Consider the following 21,647-nt stretch of genomic DNA (forward strand, 5'->3'; position numbering starts at 1 on the left):
ATTCTACACGTGTACCACACATTTACCAATGCAGTAGTCCCTCGGTTAAGGGTTTTAATCCGTTCCACGGAAACTACTGTGAAACCGAAATTACTGATGATCGAATTCACTTATAATTTGAAAAGTAAGTAAGTCTGCAAGAGAGCTGCTTCCACTGCCAAGACAGAAAACGCAATGTCAATTAAGCCAGTCGATGTGTAAACCCTCATAAATGGACTTCGCTTGTTGGCTGAGGGCATACCTCAGCTCCATTTACAAGCACTGTGATTGGCCGAAATTGGTGCCACGCGTATATAACTTAAACATACCGTTAAACAAAATTTTTTGACGTTAGTCGAAAACCATGGGGTGCTATGAGAGGCAAAACGTTAGCCTAAAACCCGTTAACCCAATGTCACTGTTAACCGAGGGACTACTGTATCAATGCAAAGGTTATGCAGGCGCCCATTCTATATAGGAGAGACTGGCTCCCACCGGAGCAATGCGCAATTCTCCAACATTCACTCCGAGCCTGTCGTGATGGGGTGAGCGCGCAAACCCTCTGGCGCCTTGTTCCCACCTCGACGAGAAAGCCGACACATTGGGGTTGTGTTGTTCCTTTCTCCTCCCCCGTCCACCCATTGCTGGTAATAGAGACATCGGACGTTCACGGAAAACGCTTCGCAAGTGAACGCTCGTCAAAGGTGAGGTGGCTTGGGTCGCCAGGCAGCTCCTCAGAGGTCAGAGCGCTCAGCCGGCACAGCTGAGGGCCCTGGGTTAGAATCCATATCTCAGCTGCGTGCGACTAAAACTGGTTTCATCAAAGTGTAGGGAGTTGATGGTTTTATTCCCCGGTCAACATTGGCTGACATTGAGGCCCGTCGAGACCCATAGACTTGCACAGAAACCCATTGATTCAAATAGACTGAGTTGTGGTTAAAATGGATTCTCAAGCATAGTGAGTTGGTGATCTCAGCTGGGTCAACAATGGCTCGCATAGAGGTCCATCGAGACACATAGACTCACACAGAGACCCGTAGACTCACACAGAGACCCATATATTCACATAGACTTAGTTGTGATTAAACTGGGTTCTCACGCATAATGAGCTGGTGGTCACTGATGACTTTGTTCCGCACTTAATTGGACACAAGTTCTGAGAATAAAAAAATCAGCATAGTAATACTGCACGGTTCAATTCTGAAGATCAATAAACAAGAGCTCCACGTACGCTCCAATTAATCTGCGAATATTAAACTTTAAAAATTCGCCCGTACGGTAATGAGCAAGGGCTTCAAGGACTTGTGGCCATGATGTTTGCGCCGTAACATGGCGCACGGCAATGTGATCCGAGTGAATACTAATTACATAAAAAATATGAAATTTATAACGGACGGCTGTTAATCCACCAAAAAACGGCAATATCCACGGGAGGTACAAAATTACAATTGCAGATCCGCAGATTTGGAGTGGTGCTGCCGTGCGTTTACTTTGCTTGTATAATTTTCGCTCGCTCGCGCACCGATGCGATTTTGAGAGCGCGTTTACGGGCGCGAGGCCCCCCGCGTAGCCAACTTATTTCTGCTGAGATTCTCCGAGGAAGCGTATTCTGTGTTCGTTCCACCAGCTCTCGAGAGGGCAGATGCAACGTGCAAGCAACTCCCCACCCCGTTCGGTCCTCTAACCCCTTCAGTGCAGAATACCACTGAATGCAATGCACACAAACATACGCTTTGTATGTTTCATTTTAATATTTGACCAGGTAATGTCCACTGCTCTTTTTTTTTATTAGTTTAATTATGGGTAGTGTTAGGATAGATATGCGATGAAATGAAAGAATCATAGGAAGTGCAGAGCATATGTACTGCGATACGATATGGCTCGCGATAGAAAAAAGGCAGCGTGATACAGTACTGAGAGAAAACGGTAGGGGAGGCACAGCTATTGCCGGCAATGGGATTTTACGTTGATTTTGGGGCAACATTTTTCAGTTTCCGACATACGGAAAATTTGGGTTACGAATCGTTCTCGGGAACTGTAACCCCTTCCGTAACCCGGGGACTGCCTGTATAGCAAAATAATGTGGACTCCACCTGTTCCATCTGGATGGGATAGGGGTGGTCCCCCTCGCACACTGGGTTTTCTCCGGGTGCTCTGGCATTCTTGCCACATGTGAACACTCATTAAATGACCGATAACACCTGAACACACATAGAGGCCCGCAGAGCTTGGACAATTGTTGGTGCTGGCTCATTGGTTGGCTCCCTTCCCGCTTCCCTGTAGCTCCTCGCTCGCCTGAGTCACACACTCTCTCTAGGGTAGTGAGCAACTGCTGCGAGTGTTGAAAGGTTACAATTATTGTAATTACGTCACCATCTCAGCGTGGATGAAAACGTCAGTTGGTCAGAACACATCTGATACCGTGGCATTGCATGAGCATGTATCCCTTATTAAGAAAAGTGGATGAATGATTTCTTCTATGTGAATGACACAACTCATTATCGGTTGACACGCTTTGCTCGAGTCAGAAGCCACTTCATGATCACATTAATATTGTCCGCGCCTCTAAAGTGTTGCAATGCACATCCACAAGTTATGGTAACTACCTTGCTTATTTTCCAAAATGTGCTAGTCCTGCGGCAAACCCGAGGTAATTGAATTTGTCAGCTCAAACCTTCGTGACAAGAATCGTAACGTTGGTGAAATAAATGGGCAGCCCGATCATCTCCGTGTGTGGGGTGTCGACAATTCTCAACTGGATAAAAAAAAAAGTGACATTCACGTTACTTTCACAACCATACGGAGAATGTTTAATCGTAACCAACGGAGTTATAATTTCCACAGGCAACAGTGAAGTATGGCTGTGCACTGTTAATAGCATTTGCTTTTTAATTTGACATTTTGGATACAATGCAAGTGAAGTAATTGTGAAATTAGTCAAATCCTGCTTGGAGCCGCAGGCACGCGTATTAAATCCACTGTGACCGCCATGAATCGGCAGGAGTGGATTAGGTTCTTCCTCGACCATAATCCAGTGCCGCACATCGCACTCTCTAGGATGCCTTTGAATCTGCGACCATAAGGCCCAATTTAGAACCCCAGGGGCTTGTAACAACATCCGGCTTTGGCTGCTGGTTAATCAGTCCCCTCGCAAGCGAGGCTTACGATCGAGGGGTTGCTGCCACCTGCCCTCGTTTTCCCAGCGTCGTCCCCCTTTTCTTTTAAAGTAGCCGTCCTGGGAAATCTACATTTTCCTTAGTTTTGTTTTCAGTTGCGTAATGTCTCTCGCTCTCTCTCCCATGTGTGTAATGTCCTGTCTCGGAGACAATCGGTGATCATGGCCTTTCTCCCATTTAGCCCTGTCCATGATATATATAACTTTGCAGTATATATTCCCAGCTGTATTCAATTGTCAAAATGCCTTATGTAACATAACGGGTTACATAATACTGTGATAATGCACCATCATGGGACCTCCCTTGCCAGTATCAAAATATAAGAGTAGGTTTTATTGCCCGAAAGGGTAAAACCTATTCTTATATTTTGATACGGCCAAGGAAGGTCCCATGATGTAGCTGCTTAACCAAGAGCTATAAATGCCCTGATAGTAGCATTGTCTTTGTGGGGTTCGCCTTTTGGCGTCTCTGGTGTGGACCAATCAGTTTCAAAGACCATGCATATACTACCAGAGCATGTTTTTTTGTTTGCATGTTCACCACAAAGTATATGTGGTTAATGCAGCCATGATTCCTTGCAAAAGATTTCTGTTTGGTGTTTTAACATCTTCACACCTGTTTTATTGCCAGTAAGGGTAAAACCTATTCTTATATAATGCACCACTCAAGACAACGCGTTTGCACACAGTCCTCTTCCATCACTGTGAGATATCCTTCATGCAACGATATCTCAGGGGGTTTTATTTTTTTTGCATTTCAGCGTTCGGCAAGCGGACATGCAGGCATCTCTCTTTCACCGCGGGATCGCCGATCGTCGTGAGAGGCGTGCGAGCGACGAACCGCATTGCTGCGGATTCCGCAGAGTCAAACCGGGCTCCTCTGTGCGACGCAAAAAACCTGACACCACGAATCATCCAGGTCGTAGCATCCGGATAAGGAAGTGCCCGTGGCCAAGTAGCGCATCGTAACGACGGGAGTTGCCACGCAGGAGGAAGCTAAATCCTGCCGTTACCGTACTACAGTGGGAGCGAACGATTGCAATAAACACACCCTTGTACTGTGGCGTCGCCTCGTTCTGTATCACCAAGAGAGAAAGTTTTCACGCAATAGATTATAACAGTACGCGACAGTGCAAATAACTTGTAAGATAATAATAATCCAGATTAACACCGTTCCCTTAACATAATAAAATGACGATGACCATGACAACGATAGTAATTTTCTGTCGTTGTTTAAACTGCCACTGGATGAAGGCGTCCCCAGATGTCGCGTCAGGCATGGGAGGAATTGTTCCACCAATACATCACCACGCTGGTCACTGCGGAATGGCGCAGGGGTGGCCCAGCATCGCTGAAGATATCACTCGCCACCGACGTTGACCGCGGCCAGGAATCAAACTCCTGTCAACGGGCTCGTCAATATCATGCGCCCCATACCCACTGTTTCTGCTGCTCCCCAAACTGTTTACATATGCTGTGCATTAATGTATCAAGCAACTCCTTTCAAAGATGCGGCGTCTCATCCTATAATCTATAATGTAGCGTATCAAATATTGATTGGTGTGGATTAAATAAAGATTGATTGATAATGGTGGCTTCAGTTGCTCAGGGGTCTGCAGCCTCTGCTTAAGAGCCCTCCGCATCAGAGTACATTGGTGCATGGAACTGATGTAACCACATAATCAGCTGTCTGGGAATGAGAGCGTCAAAGGCAGAGAGGATTTTCCCCTCAAAGCATAAACATGCGCAGAGTGTCCCTATTTGTATTGCCTTCTGTCGAAACGAAACCGGATTAAAAGCAAAAGGCCCGTGTGAGTACACATTGGGAAGGATGCGTATTCACACCCCCGAGATCACCGCGCGCTCTGTCGAACGGCAACGCGTCAGATCGAACGCGGTGAGCGGCGTTAAAATGTCTTGCGGAACTAGCGATGGGAGGTTTTTGTCAACGAAGCATTTATAATTTTTTTCCGACGTTGACCCGCGAGTGGATTGAAATCGTCAAAGCCATGGTGACTGCAACGTGCGGCCCAATCGCAGACCGAAGCAGTGGACTGAATATTTGACTCTCCCAAGACGATTAGATGATTAGACTAAGAAAACGACATTATTCTTCCCACGGTTAATATTAATGCACAGCAACAATTCCAATTTTGCAGAGGTCCCACAGTCGGGCGCCACAGTGACGAGATGTTAACTACCTCTCCTGGTATACAGGAGGTCGTGGGTTCGATCCCGACCCTGACACCTGTTGTATATTTGGAGTTTGCATGCTATTCCCGCGGTCGCAATGATTTTGCTCCGGGTCCTCCGGTTTTTCCCTCCCCATGATAGAAACATGTTGTTGAGAGTATTTGGCTGCTCTAAATGTCCACATGATGATGAGCCACTTCTATCAGCTGTCATTGGTGGCCAGGTCACTTCTGCAAAAGAGCTCTATAGACCAGTAGGTCTTACCTGGTAAAATAAAACAAATTTTAGTTTAGGTAATAGCATCAGCAGCAGTGGAGTGTATCATCACTGTGCGCATGCCTCCTCTCTATTTGTGAATTGGGCATTGTGGTCGTTATATGTTTCTCGGGTCCGTGTGACCACAGTCACACAACTGACCGGAGAGCGTTTTAATATTTCCGTTTGTGTGTCATCAAGTAAACGCATCTGCCGCTGACATGGTTTGTGCAGTGGATGCCGTCTGACGGCCGTGGCCCCCGCCAGCATCGCGGGAGAGCGAAGGCCAAGGAACAGGGACAATGAAACCCGCGGCGCTAAGCGTCGACTCGAGCTCCGCAGGTCGCCTACGAATAGACGCAGGCGATGACTCAACACGCAGACGATGTAAACACGGGCAAAAGGCAATTTGTGTAATACAATTTGAATAACGTATTAATTACTTGGCCCGTGGCAAAAAACCCAACGGCACAGCGTTTCCCTTCTCAATGTGAACTCCCCCCGTGGTTTCACACAACGAGCGATCTAATTTGCAGGAGCGTAGAGGAAGCGGCGTCCACTTAACTATGAAACAAAATATTTTTTTACTTTACCAGGTAAGGCCTGTTGAGCTACAGAGGTCTTTTTCGGAAGCGACCTGCCTGTCACAAATGAGAGCTCAATGAAGTGCCTTATGTGGATATTATTTCTTCATAGCAGCCAAATATCCCCAAACGCATGTTGATTCTTAATGTGGGAGGAAAAAACCGGAAGACAATTCACGCGACCACGGGCAGAACGTGCAAAGTCCAAACACACAGGCACCAGGTCGGGATCGAACCCACGACCTCTTGTGTACCAGGCGAGGTAGTTAACATCGGCGTGTTCTACTCCCGTGAGCCGCATAACAGCCGCACGCTGGCATGGCGCGACTTCACTGCGAAGTGCTCCAGTGCGCGGTGTCCCGAGCAGTTGTTCCACAATGTTAATCAGGGAAAAGGGACGAGCAAGGCATCGGCGAAATCCGCTCCCGAGCCGCGTGCGGCACGTTTAAGGGCTGCTTCGTGACGTTATTCACATGCGTTGCGCTTCTTATTTTGGTTGCCGACGCGTGGCAAAGTAACAACCCGATTTAGGTCTCCCGCCCCTTTTGCGTCGTGTCACAAGTACGCCGCCACTTCATGATGAACACCGCCACCCGATTTGCGTCGTCTCAACCCGCACACTCGTGTCGCTGACAGCATCGTCCGTCCATGATCGTTATCTGTCGCCTCCACCACCTACCCCGTGAATCGCTTTGATTGACGTCGTTTCGATATTCGTCGTCGCATGCCTGTCAACCCCTTATCAGTGCCCTACCGTATTACAGACCAATTCAGACCTTATTGATCACCCTGTGCTCTTAGAAATCGCAACGTTCATCCTACAAAGTAAATTCACAAGGGAGAAACACAAACAAATAGACAAAAAAAAATTGCCAATATTGAAACGGCTGTATGACGTATGGACCTGAAAACGGAATTTGCCTGTACAAGAATACGGGTAAAGCGTATGGGTTGACAGCTACGTCGTCACACCTTTCAGGAACGCACAGTCCCTGCAAGGATGTGGTCACACCACTGCCTGGCGGAAGGAAGGAAAAGGGCTTCAACGAGACCAGGGGTTGGCAACCCAAAACAACAAGAAGAGCCATGTCCTCTTCGAATCCGGTAAAAGACTAAATTAGAGAGCCGTGGTGTATGTGAATACGAGACGGCACTAACATCAAAGCACAATTTTTGTAAGCACCATTTTAAGAACAGCACATGCACACAGTGATTTGCAATTACTGCATCACAATGATTTGTAATTTCCGCATTGCAATTATTTGCTATGCGACATTACAAAGCATTGTCGGTCTCTTAGACGTTCACCATTTATTGAAAATAATTCGGAGGGTTTCTTTTTACTTTGCAATTACCGTGTCGGGAGCCGCGAAGCAGTCCTTGAAGAGCTCGCACGCGGCTCCGGATCCGCAAGATTGCCGACAACTGAACTTGAGGGAGCTCTTGAAGAGGCCCTCGAGGGTGAGGTCATTTGGCCGTTCTCTACCACGCCGGCCACAGGCGTCTCGGACGAGGCGGGGGAGTATCCAGGCTTTACGCCACCAAACGCAGGCCTGCCGATCGATCGGTAGCCGCTGCACTGTGGCGCACCCATTTGTATTGCTGGGTGGACAGAGAGCACCAGGGAAGGCATTGAAGAAACCTGCCCCACTGTTTAAACTGTGACCTCTGGCTTGCAGGTCCGGTGTACTAGCCGCTGCGACATCGGTCACTCGGGTACAAAGCGAGTTGATCACGAGCAGTACAACGCCCCGAGAGCGTTTGTTTGCATGTGAGTGAGAAAGAAGCTTATTTAAACTAAAAAGTATTTTTACTTCACCAGGTACGGCCCACTGCGCTGTGTAGCTCTTTTTCATAAACGATCTGGCCAAAAACGATAGCTCAATGAAGTGGCTTATCACGTGGAAATATATAGCAGCCAACTACGCTAAACGCACGTCGATTCTAACTGTGGAGATAAAAACCAGAGGACCCAGAGAAAAATCCACGCGATCACGAGGGGAACATGCAAACTCCAAATATACAGCAGCCGGCGTCAGGGAAGCAATCGAACCCACGACCTCCTGTATACCAGGTGAGGCAGTCAACATTGCGCCACCGTAACACTCGGGGCATCCGCTCAGAAACCGCATCGTTCATGGTAACGGCAACTACGCACGAACCTTCGCGCACTTGAATTCTCTGAAATGACTCAATACGCGCCAACAAATTGCTGGCAAATATAATCACCCCCGACCGACAAGAAAAATCGTTTTCATCAGTGCGCGAGAAAGGAGTTGCGTTTCACAACGGGTATGAGTGTGGCGGTTTGTTATTGCCAGCGATTTGGGTTTTGAAATTCTGGGCAAAGTGTTATTATTATTATCATTGTGGTGTGTACCGGGGAAATCAAATCTGCCAGACTAATACCGGACTGTTATTGCTAATGCAGCAGGTGGCGTTGACCCACGAGTTACCAAGAGACTCGTACATAATGAAACAAAAAAAGACAGAGACTCTTTCTCGCCTTCGGTATTGAAATGCAACGTTGGGGAGCGACCCCTGGATCTAACGCTGCACTGTGGAAGCCATCGCCCACCCGCCTCCTCTCATCGTCGCTGTGGACACTGAACGTACGTCTGAAGCAGAGGTCGCAATCGGGTACCCGATACCCGTACCCTACCCGATACCCGTACCCTCCCCGATACCCGCACCCTACCCGATACCCGGCTACCCGTACCCGGCCGGGTATCAGGTATGGGTACGGGTAACCCGTACCCTACCCGGCCGGGTACGGGTACCCGTTTGCGACCCTGGTGCGGCCGGATACGGGTACGGGTAAGGAATCAAAACCCCTTTGCCACCTCTGCTCTGAAGGTAGCAGCTGGTCCAAACAGCTGATCTCTTTAGCATCATCATCACCCCCTTGTTGCGTCGGGGGTTTGTTACAAGTCTGAGTTTTGGTTTGGGGGTTGACACAACCTATCATACTTCTTGGGACCATAAAATAGGTACTACTTTGTGAGTAAACTTAACGGTGCTTGTGAAATAGATTCTCCAGTACCTGCCATAGGAATGTGGAGTTTACACCACTGGTACAGGGCTGTGATCAAGAATTGATCACTACCTCCATGCCTTGTTTGAGCAGGACATCATTTCGATTTTTGTCCTACCCATTCACAGATTTTAAATTATTGCTGATCACCCCGGCCTCTGCAGAACACCTCCAAATAGCACCTATGCATGGTGCGAAATCAGCTATACATACGTGCATACAACACAGCATCGTCACTACGACAACAACAATAATACAAAACTAACACTGAAAGAAAGAACTTGCCTTGTACTGCATTGCATGTCACCGTTTTTTCCCCACCTTGTTTCCATTTACGACAAAAAAAAAACCACGACAACAGTGACTTGGAATAAGAATACGCTGACGTGATGATGATGATGACGACGACGAATTGTGAAGCAATGAGAGAGGCAAACACGCAAAATTGATGAGGATGAATGGCAGCAGCAGCACTGCATATTGGACTCGGACGTAATGAAGTCAAGCGAGGTGATGGAAAGTCACAACATTTACAATCTGAGTAAATGTTGTGGCTTTGCTCTCCAACACACACCGGTGTGCTGTACTAGTTACGAATTGGCCACGTTCTGTTTACGTGACAAACCCCTTACTAATTCGCTGTGTCGGGTGGTTGCGAGTTTAACGACACATTTATAAATCACCAGCGAAACGTCGAATTCGAATTGTAAATGCTGTGGGTTTTACTCTCCAACAAACCAGTGTGTGCTGAAGCATCAACCGATCGGTGGAGTTTTGATCACATGACAAACCTGACCAATTGCCTGCGTCGGGCGGTGGCGGCGGGTTTTAATGACACACATTTTATATTTGCACGATCCAACCCCCCAAAAAAAACACACTTCGTCATGGCATCGAGATAGAGAGAGAGGGAGGCAGGCGGGGGGGGGGGTACCTCACCTGTTGTTGAGGCAGCAGTAGATGATGGGGTTGTACATGGAGCAGCTCATTGCGAGCCAGAACACGGCCAGGTACACCTGCTGAATGTACTTCCACTGGAAGAGTTCACTGTCGATCCCGTAGACCAGAAAGTAGACGTGGTAGGGCAGCCAGCAGATGGCGAACGTGCACACGACCACGATCATCATCTTCACCACCTGTAAACAAAGCAGCGCGGTGACGGCAAGCGCAGCACACGCAGCCATGGAGTGTTACGTAAAAATATAAATACACACACGCATAATTGGGAGTGATGTTTTGTTGCTCAAATGATGAGGATTGAGGCATCGGTGTTTCCCCATTCGTTGCCCTTAGCAATGGTGGAAGTTCTGTAATCACATAGCGAGGGGCAGTCCACGAATAGGGCATCTGCTGTTGATTTCCCCCACAAATTGGTACTTAATTTTATAGATGCCAGATGAGATGATGGGTTGAGTCCCCCCAACCCCCAATCCCCAAACAGGATGTAAACACGCAACGTTCTGATTGTGAGCCACTCGCTCGATCGATGTACCAAGCTTGACGGTTCAATATCAATTTGGATAATTATAAGTTGAAAGCAAAAATAGGCAGAACACCATTCTCTATCTCCACAATATGAGTAGAATTATATATCAATCCATCTGTCAGCCTATACCATTGGTCTTGAAAGCCAAGAGGCTGATGAACGAAACAATATTTTGTATATTTATACGTGGAAGACAAGAAGGACATCACGTTGCTTGCATCATCGTGGCATTTAGAATGCACAATGTCCCAAACAGCATCAGCCAAATACAGAATGCATTATGTTCATTGTAAGTTCCATCGTTATCATCAGCTTTGATCTATCCACCACTGGATGAAGACATCTTAAGGACATTGTCATCTCTCACGACCTTTGCAATATAATCCACTTTGCTCCGGCGCACGAGCTCCATTCATTGCTCCACATTCAGAGTGAAAATCGTGTCGAGAATGTGCCCTTCCATTCCATTGTAAGTCTCGACCCACTGGCCATCGCCATCATCCCTTCTAGCAACGTGTTCTGCACAAACCCAATTCACCTTTCCTAACTTTCAAGTCGATGTCTGCGATGTCTCAAACTTGCGTTTGTTCTTACCCTAATTTAAATTTCGATTTAAAGCTTTCGTGACTGCAGAAGTTCATATTCTGAGAAGAGCTATATAGCTCTGTGGGCCTTACCTCGTCAAATATCTAGTTAGTTAGTTTTCACGCAGAGGTGCGCGGTGGTGGGGGGGTGGAGGTGAACCATAAAGCGGAATAGGCAGCGAGAACTGGCAGCGCTAGCAACAAATTGCCCAAGCTCTGGGGTCCAATATCGGGATGGTTGTTCCCCTCGTCCCCCCCCCCTCGCCCCAACTCCATCACCTTGCGCTTGGCCCGCAGCTGCTCGTGGTACTTGTCCCCCGTGTCGCCGGGGATCTCGCTGCCCCACAGGGTGATGCCCACGATCGTGTACGCCACCGCCATGGCCACGAGCGGCAGCAGGTACACCAACACAACCACCACGATCTGGTTCCTGGGGGGTGGTGGGTGGAGGGGGGGGGGGCAGCGCCAACATCGCCACCGACAAATGCACAGCAGCAGCAGCAACAATAATAAGGCATCAATTCCTCACGGTGATGTTTAACGCGAAAAAAATCGCTGGTGTCGTTGCGGGGAACACGAGCGACTCAATCAATGAAACGCAAAAAAAATGGTCCAGAGGAAGTTTTTCTTTTTCTTTGCTGGACCCCACTGCTGCTGAAATGATGCACTCTCAGAAGGCCCTGTGGCTGATGGGATGTGTCAAAATAATGAGATTTCTTTTGGTGTGGAGGGACACGGAGTTGGAGGGGGTGTATCGCTTGCTTATTTATTTAGTGAGGCGATGTTTTGCACGTGGAGCTGAGCTATCTAATTAGGCCAGTGATGTCCTGCTCACATGAGCTTTGAGGCATTGGTGCTCATACCCTGTTTACAGCCCTGAGTCACAGTGATGGAAATGCCACATTCCTATGGCGGCGGGAAGGGGAGGGGCATGCCTACCCATACAACTACTTGTTGACTACCTCGCCACAAGGTGACGCTCTTAATCAAATTACTTGACCGGTCATCGGTACAATGACTCAACTGGACGACCAACCTGTGCGAAGTGGGAAGTTTTTGTGTTTAGTTTTTCGTTCCTCTACCCTCCGCACCTCCGATGAGCAAGGTTGGCTACGTACGTTCACCATACACACATAAAATACGAAGTTACAGCTGGCTGAAAACGACAATTAAAGACGCCCAGCTCCTACATAGTTATGCTAATTTATGTTCAACAGCGATGGTAAGCGCCCAATTGGACCCCCGATCCTACTCGTCGATGTATATTGAATAATATTAATGTATAATAATATGATTCGAACTTGTAATGTGCCGCGCGGTATCCGCTCACTCTCGTAGTGAGAGAATGACTCGGAGGTGCGATGAACCGCAGACAAGCGGGGAAAGCAGTCTCCGCCGTGAGCCGGCGCAAACAATTGCCCAACCTCTGCGGTCCTCTACGTATAAAGGTGTTATTGGTTCATTCATGTGTGTTCACGTGTGGGAAGAAAGCGGAGTGCCCGGAGAAACCCAACGCATGCGAGGGGGAAACGCTCTATCCCATACAAACAAAACAGGGGGAGTCCACATTTTTTCTGCACTGCCAGGGTATGACACCTCCTCGAGGCCTACGGGAAGGGAGGTTCACAACATCTATGCGAGGCACCAACCCTCGCCGCTCCACGGTGCTGGATTACAGGCCACGTGCATAAGCCACCACCACCGCCCGGCTATTGCTTCAAGTTGTGCCCCAGCTGCCAAATTCATGCTGCCGCTCAAGACAGCTTGTTGGAGGCCGGACTGGTCACTCGATATAAGCAGAGAATCTGGACACGCGTCGAAGTAATGATGACGTGAAATGTGATCAATTCAAATGTTACGAATCTATAGCAAGTTATGGTGGCCAGAGGATAGTTATTCTAGCAGGTGGAGTTAACAGCCTTTTTTTAAGGTCATTTTCTCAATTTATTATTAACGAGATGCAATATCCTTCGTAAGGGAGACTTACGTGATTATAATAGGTGAGACTATGATGTGTGCTTCTCTTTTGAGTTATGACATTCATACAAATTTGGCACCTCTTGGGAAAGGAAATAACAGTGCTTTTAACATACAATTCCCAGCAAATGCCATATTTACTAAGCATCTATAGTGCTTGTGTACCATAGTGGCAATGTGTTAACTACCTCGCCTGGTATACAGGAGGTTGTGGGTTAAATCCTGACCCTGACGCCTATATATATGGAGTTTTTGCTTGTTTTCCCCGTGATTGTGTGGATTTTTTTCCAGGTCTTCCGGTTATTCCCTCCACATTTAGAAACATGCGTCGAGAGTATTTGGCTGTTATACATTTACACGTGATAAGCCACTTCGTTGAGCTATAATTCGTGGCCAGGTCTCTTCTGAAAAAGAGATATAGCTCAGTGGGCTTTACCTGGTTAACAAATACATAATTAAATCGTAAAAAATATTGAAAAAAATAGGTTGATTGTTAAATTTTAGCCACAATTTCTGTACAACAGGCACCGGTCACCAACCAATAAATCAACTTGAAATGATTATTTTGGAATATGTCATTTAAACGGTCTCGTGATCTCCTGGATGCTACCGTGGTGTCATGATCGGCACACTGGGTTTTGAATCCAGAGGTCACTGGCTCAATATGCCGGCTGCCTCGGTCCACTCAACACACAAATGTGTTCCCCACGCGTGTGATGGTGGGGTAATGTGTCGGTGCTCCCAATTCTTCGTAGGCATATAGTTACCGTTTAAGAGTAGGCCAAATATAATCGCTGTTGGAGTCCCTTCTATTTTCAGTCGTGTGAGCAAGAGATGTAAGGGCTGCAATGGGCTCTCGTAAAACTTGGACTGAAAAGTCTGATCTCACAGTACATAGAGTAAGAAGGTGACGACTTCTCTATCCTAATACCATAAAACAAATATAATCCACTCGTGAGACTTTGAACGTGCATCCTTCCAGTTTAATTGGTGCAAGGAATAACATTTTGGGGTGGCACAATGGTGAACGCAATTCGCCATCAACTTGGTGCCATGCGTTTGATTGCTGACCATGGTTAACACCAGCGGCGAGTGATATCCGAATAAGTCCACAATCAGTCCTCCTTCACCATCCCCGGACAAACCAGGTTGGAGAAGTATGGTCAACCCCCCGCCCACGCAACATGAATTACAAGGCATGGGGGATATCTTCATCCAACAGAGATTGCACAAAGGGATGCAATTTTTTTGTTTATGATTAGTATCATGTATATCTGCCATTTAGAGGCATTAAATATCATCACGGCTGTGTTATTTTCTGTGGGGTGTAGTGAAACGATCACGGGAAATTGCTGTCTAGAATTGTGCAGCGATTTCATACATGTTTGGCAAGTGGTTATTGCATCTTCCTGAGCTCCCCCACAATTTCGAGGTCAATTTATGCTCTGAAAATGTCCTTTAATTTAAATTCGAAGGAAATTAACGCCGGAAAGGGGGGAAGCGAGAATTTAACCGGTGGCATCAACACACAGCGGTGTGTGTCCCACGTTGCCAAATCAGCGATTCTGCCATCGCCAGACCTAGCGACCTTTTGGGTTTCCCTAGCAACAACATTTTGTGAAAGTGGACAAATCTGGCCACTGTCTGGGATGAGGACAAGATGCGGATGTAGAAGCGATTTCAGGTCTGCATTAAGGGTCCTTTATCATTTTCTTGGTTCTTTCGGTAAAGTCACGTCGAAGGGAAGTAATAAAATAATAAAAATAAAACATAATAAAATAATTCTCACGACGTTTCGGCCACAACTCAAGCAGCCGTCCGGTTATTCCCTCCACAGGTGAGGACGTCTGCTTGCGTTGTGGCCGAAACGTCGTGAGAATTATTTTATTATGTTTTATTTGTAATATTTTATTACTTCCGTTCTACGTGACTTTACTGAAAGAACCAAGAAGATGAATCCCTGCAGTCACAAAAGCTTTAAATGGTCCTTTATCAGTTCGCTCTTTGTGACACTTGGTAAAGTGTCTAGTTACACGATGTCAGGTTTTTATTTAGGATTCTGCATCAATCAGTTTATGCTGTGTAGCACTGCGTAAAGTGTCTAGTGGAATGTTTGAAGGTCTTTCTAGAGCGTTTGGTGGCTCTCCGCTCTAAGGAGTTGGAAACTATGTCGTGTGTGCCTTGTGGTTCATAGTCATGTGAACATTGCGGCTCATAGGCTCAGGAAGTTTGTTAAGGGAAAGCTGGTAAATGGTGCAGCCCTGCAATTTCTTGCTCACGTCACTGCTGGCGAAAGAGCCTCTACTAGGCGGGAGCTCGAGAGAGTCTCTCACGGGCATTTGGCCTCCTCTTGCAGGCTGGCCAGACGTCTTGGCTCGAGGTAGTAGCAACCATACCTTACCCCACCACCACACACGACCTGCCGATTAACTAACTGTGCTGCACCCACGTGTACTGTAGGGTGGACAGAGGCGGCAGCGGTGGGTGGCTTTAAGAAACTTGCGACGTGGTTTTCACTACCACGCCGGGAGATCGAATCGAACCTCTGCATCGCGAGTCCAGGAGAGCGCCGCTAACCATTGCACCACGGCAGCATCCGTGCGCACGCGTGTACCTACGCACGTACGCGCGTACGTGCGTAGGTACACGCGTGCACACGTACGCGCGTACGTGCGTACGCGTGCGGTGCGTCAGTAAGCAGGAGGAGAGAAAAAGGAACGGACACAAGTTTGAGGTTCACGTGATCGTCTTTGGGGAAGGAGATGTAGCAGATAAAGCGGCCATGGCTGTCAGCCACCTCCGAGTAGTAAAAGAAGGGAAATGCGAGCACCACGGCCAGCAGCCAGATGATGCCGATCAGGACCTTGGTGGCGAAGGCCGAGAGTCGTGGCCGCAGCGGGTGGATTATCGCCATGTACCTGGGGAGAGAGAGAGGGAAAAGCTTTCAGTCTGTCCTCCTTGGACGCGAGGTGTTTTCAGAACGCGAAATTGACCCAGCGCGATTAATGTATTAGGGAACACATTTCTTATAACGCGCATGCGAATTGGACACAACGCGATTGAGTGAACAGAACTGCGTCGTGTGAGTAGGAGTAAGTGGTCGTATGGCTGCCTCGGCGTAGCATCACACAAGGCGGGATACTGCTTGATACTTCTAGATGCTACCCACGCGCTTCAGTCTTTGTCCAGCCTGCATACACATCTCACGTGTTATCACAGACTGTGCTTTACCCTATATTATTTATTATAACGCGATTTTTCCACAACGCGCCATTCTTCAGGAAGGCAGCTACCGCGTTATAGGAGAAGAGACTGTACAAGGTAAAGGTGCAACCTTGCAATTGCTGGCTCATGCTACTGCGAGCAGAAGGCCCTCAACGAGAGTGCATTCTGACCATCCAGCAGTTTGTCACGTGTGTACATTGCTGCTGTCAGGAATGGGGAAGCATCATCGTCAGAAAAAAATTGAACGTTAATGTACGGATGCTGTCACAGAGGGTGCAACGGTTAGCAGCACACTGAACTTGCTTCCCAGAGGTCGCCGGTTCGATTCCATCTCCCGTAGAGGCAGTTGAAACGTTGGTTGCAAGTTTCTTAAATCCCCACCGCCTCTGATCAACCCAGCAGTGCGAATGGGTTCCACCACAGTTGAGTCAGTCGGCAAGTTGCGTGCGGTTGGGGTAAAGTGTGGGCACTCCCACCTCTTCCTTGACGTGTGGATAGCTTGGAAGAGAAGGCTAAACACCCTCTAGGGGTTTCTCTAGAGTGTGTGTCTTGCTCACACACACAAAGACACACCGAGTGTGTGTCTCGCTCGGCGTGTCTTTGTGTGTCTCTCTCTGCATGTGTCTGCTTATGCTGTTCCTGTGTCTGTGTTTTATCATTCATTCTTACCTGATGATGGTTGCTTGTGTTGCCACCAAAACGTCGTATTCTATTATTTTTTTTATTTTCTGCGTGACTTTACCGAAATAACCAAAGAGTAGTTTGTGAAAGTCCTTATGTGCTGTGCAGTACATCAATGCACGTATGTACACCAGCATGTGATACTGAGTCGGGCCTGTAGGTGGCTGGCAGGGTTATTGAGTAACCTGACCTGTACACCAGTCACGTGGTTAATGGCGACTCGGTTGAAAATGGCTGTGTGTGACACACGTGCTGTTGCATTTTACAGATTACCACAATAAATGTGCTTGCCCTCGATTTGGAGCACCTGCCCACGTCCTTCATTTCGAGTGTGCAACAAAAACAACAACAAAAATCTCGGGAAATCGCGGGGGTGCCAATCGACACGGCCCACGGCACGTGCGTCATTCGTTGACACGACTTCGGGCTCCAGACGTGGCGAGCGGAAAGCGCCACTCGAGGAACATAATTCCACGCTAGTCTGTGACCACAACGGATTTTCATCAATCAGGGGGGAGAGCGTTCAAACCTGGGGCCAAAACAAATCAGCGGGAGCTGTTGGCGCTCTCCGCAACGCTCAGTTAACCGCCCTGCGCAGCAACAAATGGTCCCATGGTAAATTTTAGTTAATTAACCTTGCATGCAAAATATTTGTGCGGCTCAGCTTTGTTTGTGCACCCGTATAATGAAGCCAGTCTCGGGGTGGAGCGGTGGTGCAGTGGTTAGCTCGATGCGCTATGAACCATCAGTGGCGAGTGAAATCTAAGCTGTACCTTGGTCTCTCAGCTCTCGACCAGCACTGACCAGCCCGGTGAAGTATAGTCAAACAACCGCCATGGTTGGCGTGGGATGGCCTTCCTCAAGTAACGGATTGATTAATGGCCATAAATTATTTTGTAAAAGGAGGAAATATTTTTAGTTGTCGTCTCTGTAGGATGGAATGCACGTGCATCATAACGCCACATATGTAGCATATTCACAAACACACAAGAGAGAGTAGCCATTCGTTATTTAATGGTGGTGACAGTCAAAGTGGTGGACACACAGACGAGAGAAAATGCGCAGTGGGGCTTGGGTAGGGCCACGTCATGGCTAGAGGGGGCCGATGGTCAAGAAAAGTGACGGAGCGGCAGGCCAAGGATCGGAACGTGTCCGAGAGAGTACGTCTTCTGGGGGGAGATGGAGCGATAAAATCAGCTCGTGTGCAGGTGCTAGGTGAATTTCGATATTTGCAGCGCTTGGAGTGGCCTTCATCCAGCAGCGGGTTGACAACGGTTGATGATCATAATAATAATGATGGAGCATCTAGCATTCGTGGCAAGTGTGTTGCTTGCATTCCATCCAACGGCACTGTTATTCTTTGGCCGAATCTAATGCAAATATCCGGTGAAAATTGAGAGTTTGGATGTCTGCGTGTGCATTCATGGCTTGTAGTTGCTGACGCTATTACCTCCCAGTTCCATGCACCCGCAATTGATCTCTCTCCTGAGTTGGGATTGTCTCGTGCTCCTAATTCTGGAAGTTCATCGATTGCCATTTTGGGTTTGTAAATGGCACGGTCCCGCAAAGCCATCGCTCACTCTGATTTCAGAGCTGGATGCTGAGCGCCGCAGCACACAATTTCCTGAGAGTTCCCCTATCGTCTGTAATGGCACTGAACTATGCGTGTCACACATACGGAATGACACCAAACGATTAAAAGTGTGGGAAATTTCATGGTGTGCTTGCCACAAAGCGAACCACAATACTTTGCTGCTGATCTCGTCGAGGAGAAAAAACCACCATCAAGCAAACTCCTGGTCATTCTCACAGCAACTTTTGGCGGGCCGTTGAACAAAGACAGTCAACTGCATCGTGGCGCTTTTAGACGCACTTCTGCGGCTGTCTGGAACGCTCTTCCTTCCCACATTAGGAAGCCACTGGAGCGATGCGCTTTAAAATCTAGTTTGAAAACTTATTTCTGCTTTTTTTTGTTTAGTTTGTTGTCCTTCCCGATTACAACGGTTGGCTACCTGCGGTGCGAATGAAGTTCAACATACACACGTACCTACAGCACTGGATGCTATACACTGCCGCACACAATGTTCCGAAGAGTTTCCCCCGTCGTCTGCAATGGCACTAACTATGTGTGTCACATACATAATGGCATAAAATGATTCAAGGGTGGGGAAACCGCCCGATGGCATTTCGGAGTGGTAAGTGTCACTCAGGGTTAGGATGTCACGAGGCGTGTGTTAAAAAAAATATATATATATCCAATCACCCCACCAAATTAGATTTTTCTCTTCATATCCATCACAATTCATACGCGTGTGCGGAAAAGCATTCGTCCCATGACACCCACCGATCGCTGCAATGCCAGAGCCGCCGCATCATCTCGCTGGGAGATAAATCGCAAGCGACATCGTAGCAGGCACTGCATGACATCCTTCACGGTTGCCTCTTTACGCGTGCGCGTTACGCTGCCTCCCCTTGAAGGATCCCTCACCCGCTTTGTTTCCCGTCACATTCTGGTGGGTAATGGGCAGCACACTTGGACTTCCCAGAGGTCTCCGGTTCGCCTCAATCTCCTGGTGCGGCAGTTTGAAGCAATGGCTGCGAGTTGATTGAAGACTTCCCTGTTGAACTTCTTTCGCACCGCATGTATGTTGAATTTCTTTTGCACCGTACGTAGCCAACCGTGCTAATGAGAGGTGCGGGTGAGGACAGCATACAAACTAAACACAAAAAAGTAGTTCTAAAGAAATTAGTTTTTAGTTTAGATTTAAAAGTGCATAACACATTCAGCATTAATGTGTACACCACAATTTGTGGATTGGCAGGCAGTGTGTGGGGCAAAGTGTGTGGGACTTTCCACGTTTTCCCCGGCCAATGTGGAAGAGTAGGCCAAATTCCCTCGAGGGGGGTGGGGCCCTCTAAAGCTCCCGCGAGTGGAGACTCTTCCGGCAGCAGTGGGGTGAGCAAGCAATTGCAGGGCAGCACCTTTACCTTTTTTACACAAATAATAAAATTCAGTTGTCAGTCACGGGGGTTGTTAGAGACCATACATCACCCTTTTGGTCATTGTGGGTTGGTGAAGGGGGTGGGTGACCAGGATGTTTGTCCTTGATTGGAATACAACTCGCCATCTCCTGTGCCACCACTCCAAACCTTTTGCCATCATACACTGCAGTGCAATACACTGCAGTATATTTCACTGACCCTGTAGTATCGAGGAAAACAGTCGCCTTCCCATTCATCAGGAGCTCAATAACGTCCTTCGTCATTGCGTGAAGTAACGCTAGCCCTTTTGGACCCATCAATGTGAATTCAACCCACGATGAAGCTTGTAAAGCTGAATGGAGTTCCAAAGAACTCACAAACAAGCACCTTGTGAAAGACCCAACGCAGAAGATCCATAAAAGTTTGATCTTCTACGAAGCTCATGGTCCACTCTAAACCGCATCTGCACAAACCATGGCAGCAGATGTGGATACCTGATGTATAAATGGAAAATAAAAAATTATCTTGTGCGACTGTGGTCATCCAGAACAGACAAATACGAAAGAAACATCACAGCGATACACCCCACTGCTCCTGACGCCTACTGTAGATTTGGAGTTTGCGTGTCTCTCTCCGTGTTCGTGGGGATTTTTTTCCGGGCCCTCCAGTCTTCCCCTCTACATTTAGAAACATGCGTTTAGAGCATTTGGCTGCTATACATTTCCACGTAATAAGCTACTTCGTTGAGCTATCATTTGTGACCAGGTCGCTTCTGAAATAGAGATATATTGCTCAGTGGGTCTTACCTGGTAAAACATTTTTATTAAAAGTTTATGAATCAGAAGTCCATAGTTTTTAGAATGTGAAATGAGCCACACAGAAGAAAACCCTGTAGTAAGTAAGCCAGGGCTGATATTCTCTCCACAGAATTCTAATTAAGGCTTCCAGCATGTTCAAGTCATGGGCCAGGTTTACTCCTTGGGCAAATAGCCTAAACAAATCACATTGCCAATTTTGCTATTGATGGTTAAGGGAGGCTCTGGGACACTTTGCCCAAAACAACGATGAAAAGGAACATATGGCACCGCGTGCAATCACACACCCTTATATGTAAATCTATACAACAAAAAGGGCCACGGTTCTAAGAGTCCATGCCCAATACTCTACAGACGATTGTGTCAAAGCTACTTAATAGACCGAGCCGACGTGATTAGCCAGCGGCACGAGATGGCACTCACACAATTAGCATTTGTTACTGATATAATGACAGTGCCACGTGTGTACTCCATACGTCTCGAGAGAGCCGGCTCGGAATTAAATGTCCCATTCAGGAGCAAAGCAACATCTTAATTCTCCGATATCTTCCACTTGATTAGGAGCGCGACGGTTAACACGGCCACACGTGCAGTACGATGTGTTACAACAAGGCGTGCTGCATTCAGCAAACGTGATTGTTCAGAGAAAGGGGCTTTAGCAATCAGCCGGCCTTATC

General features: G+C 47.6%; 1 protein-coding gene across 2 annotated transcripts in view; it reads right to left on the bottom strand.

Annotated features, from left to right (window-relative positions):
• Window positions 1-21,647, bottom strand: part of LOC144946427 (substance-P receptor-like) — an 80,921-nt gene that overhangs the window by 13,643 nt on the left and 45,631 nt on the right. For both annotated transcript variants that reach the window (XM_078875263.1, XM_078875262.1), the window contains 3 exons: window positions 15,991-16,185; window positions 11,570-11,720; window positions 10,160-10,356 (listed from right to left, as the gene is read on the bottom strand). In XM_078875263.1, coding sequence (XP_078731389.1) covers window positions 10,160-10,356; window positions 11,570-11,720; window positions 15,991-16,185 — 543 coding nt within the window. The remainder of the gene's footprint in view (window positions 1-10,159; window positions 10,357-11,569; window positions 11,721-15,990; window positions 16,186-21,647) is intronic.

The sequence above is a fragment of the Lampetra fluviatilis genome, chromosome 41, assembly GCF_964198595.1.
Source record: "Lampetra fluviatilis chromosome 41, kcLamFluv1.1, whole genome shotgun sequence".
Classification (NCBI taxonomy): domain Eukaryota; kingdom Metazoa; phylum Chordata; class Hyperoartia; order Petromyzontiformes; family Petromyzontidae; genus Lampetra; species Lampetra fluviatilis.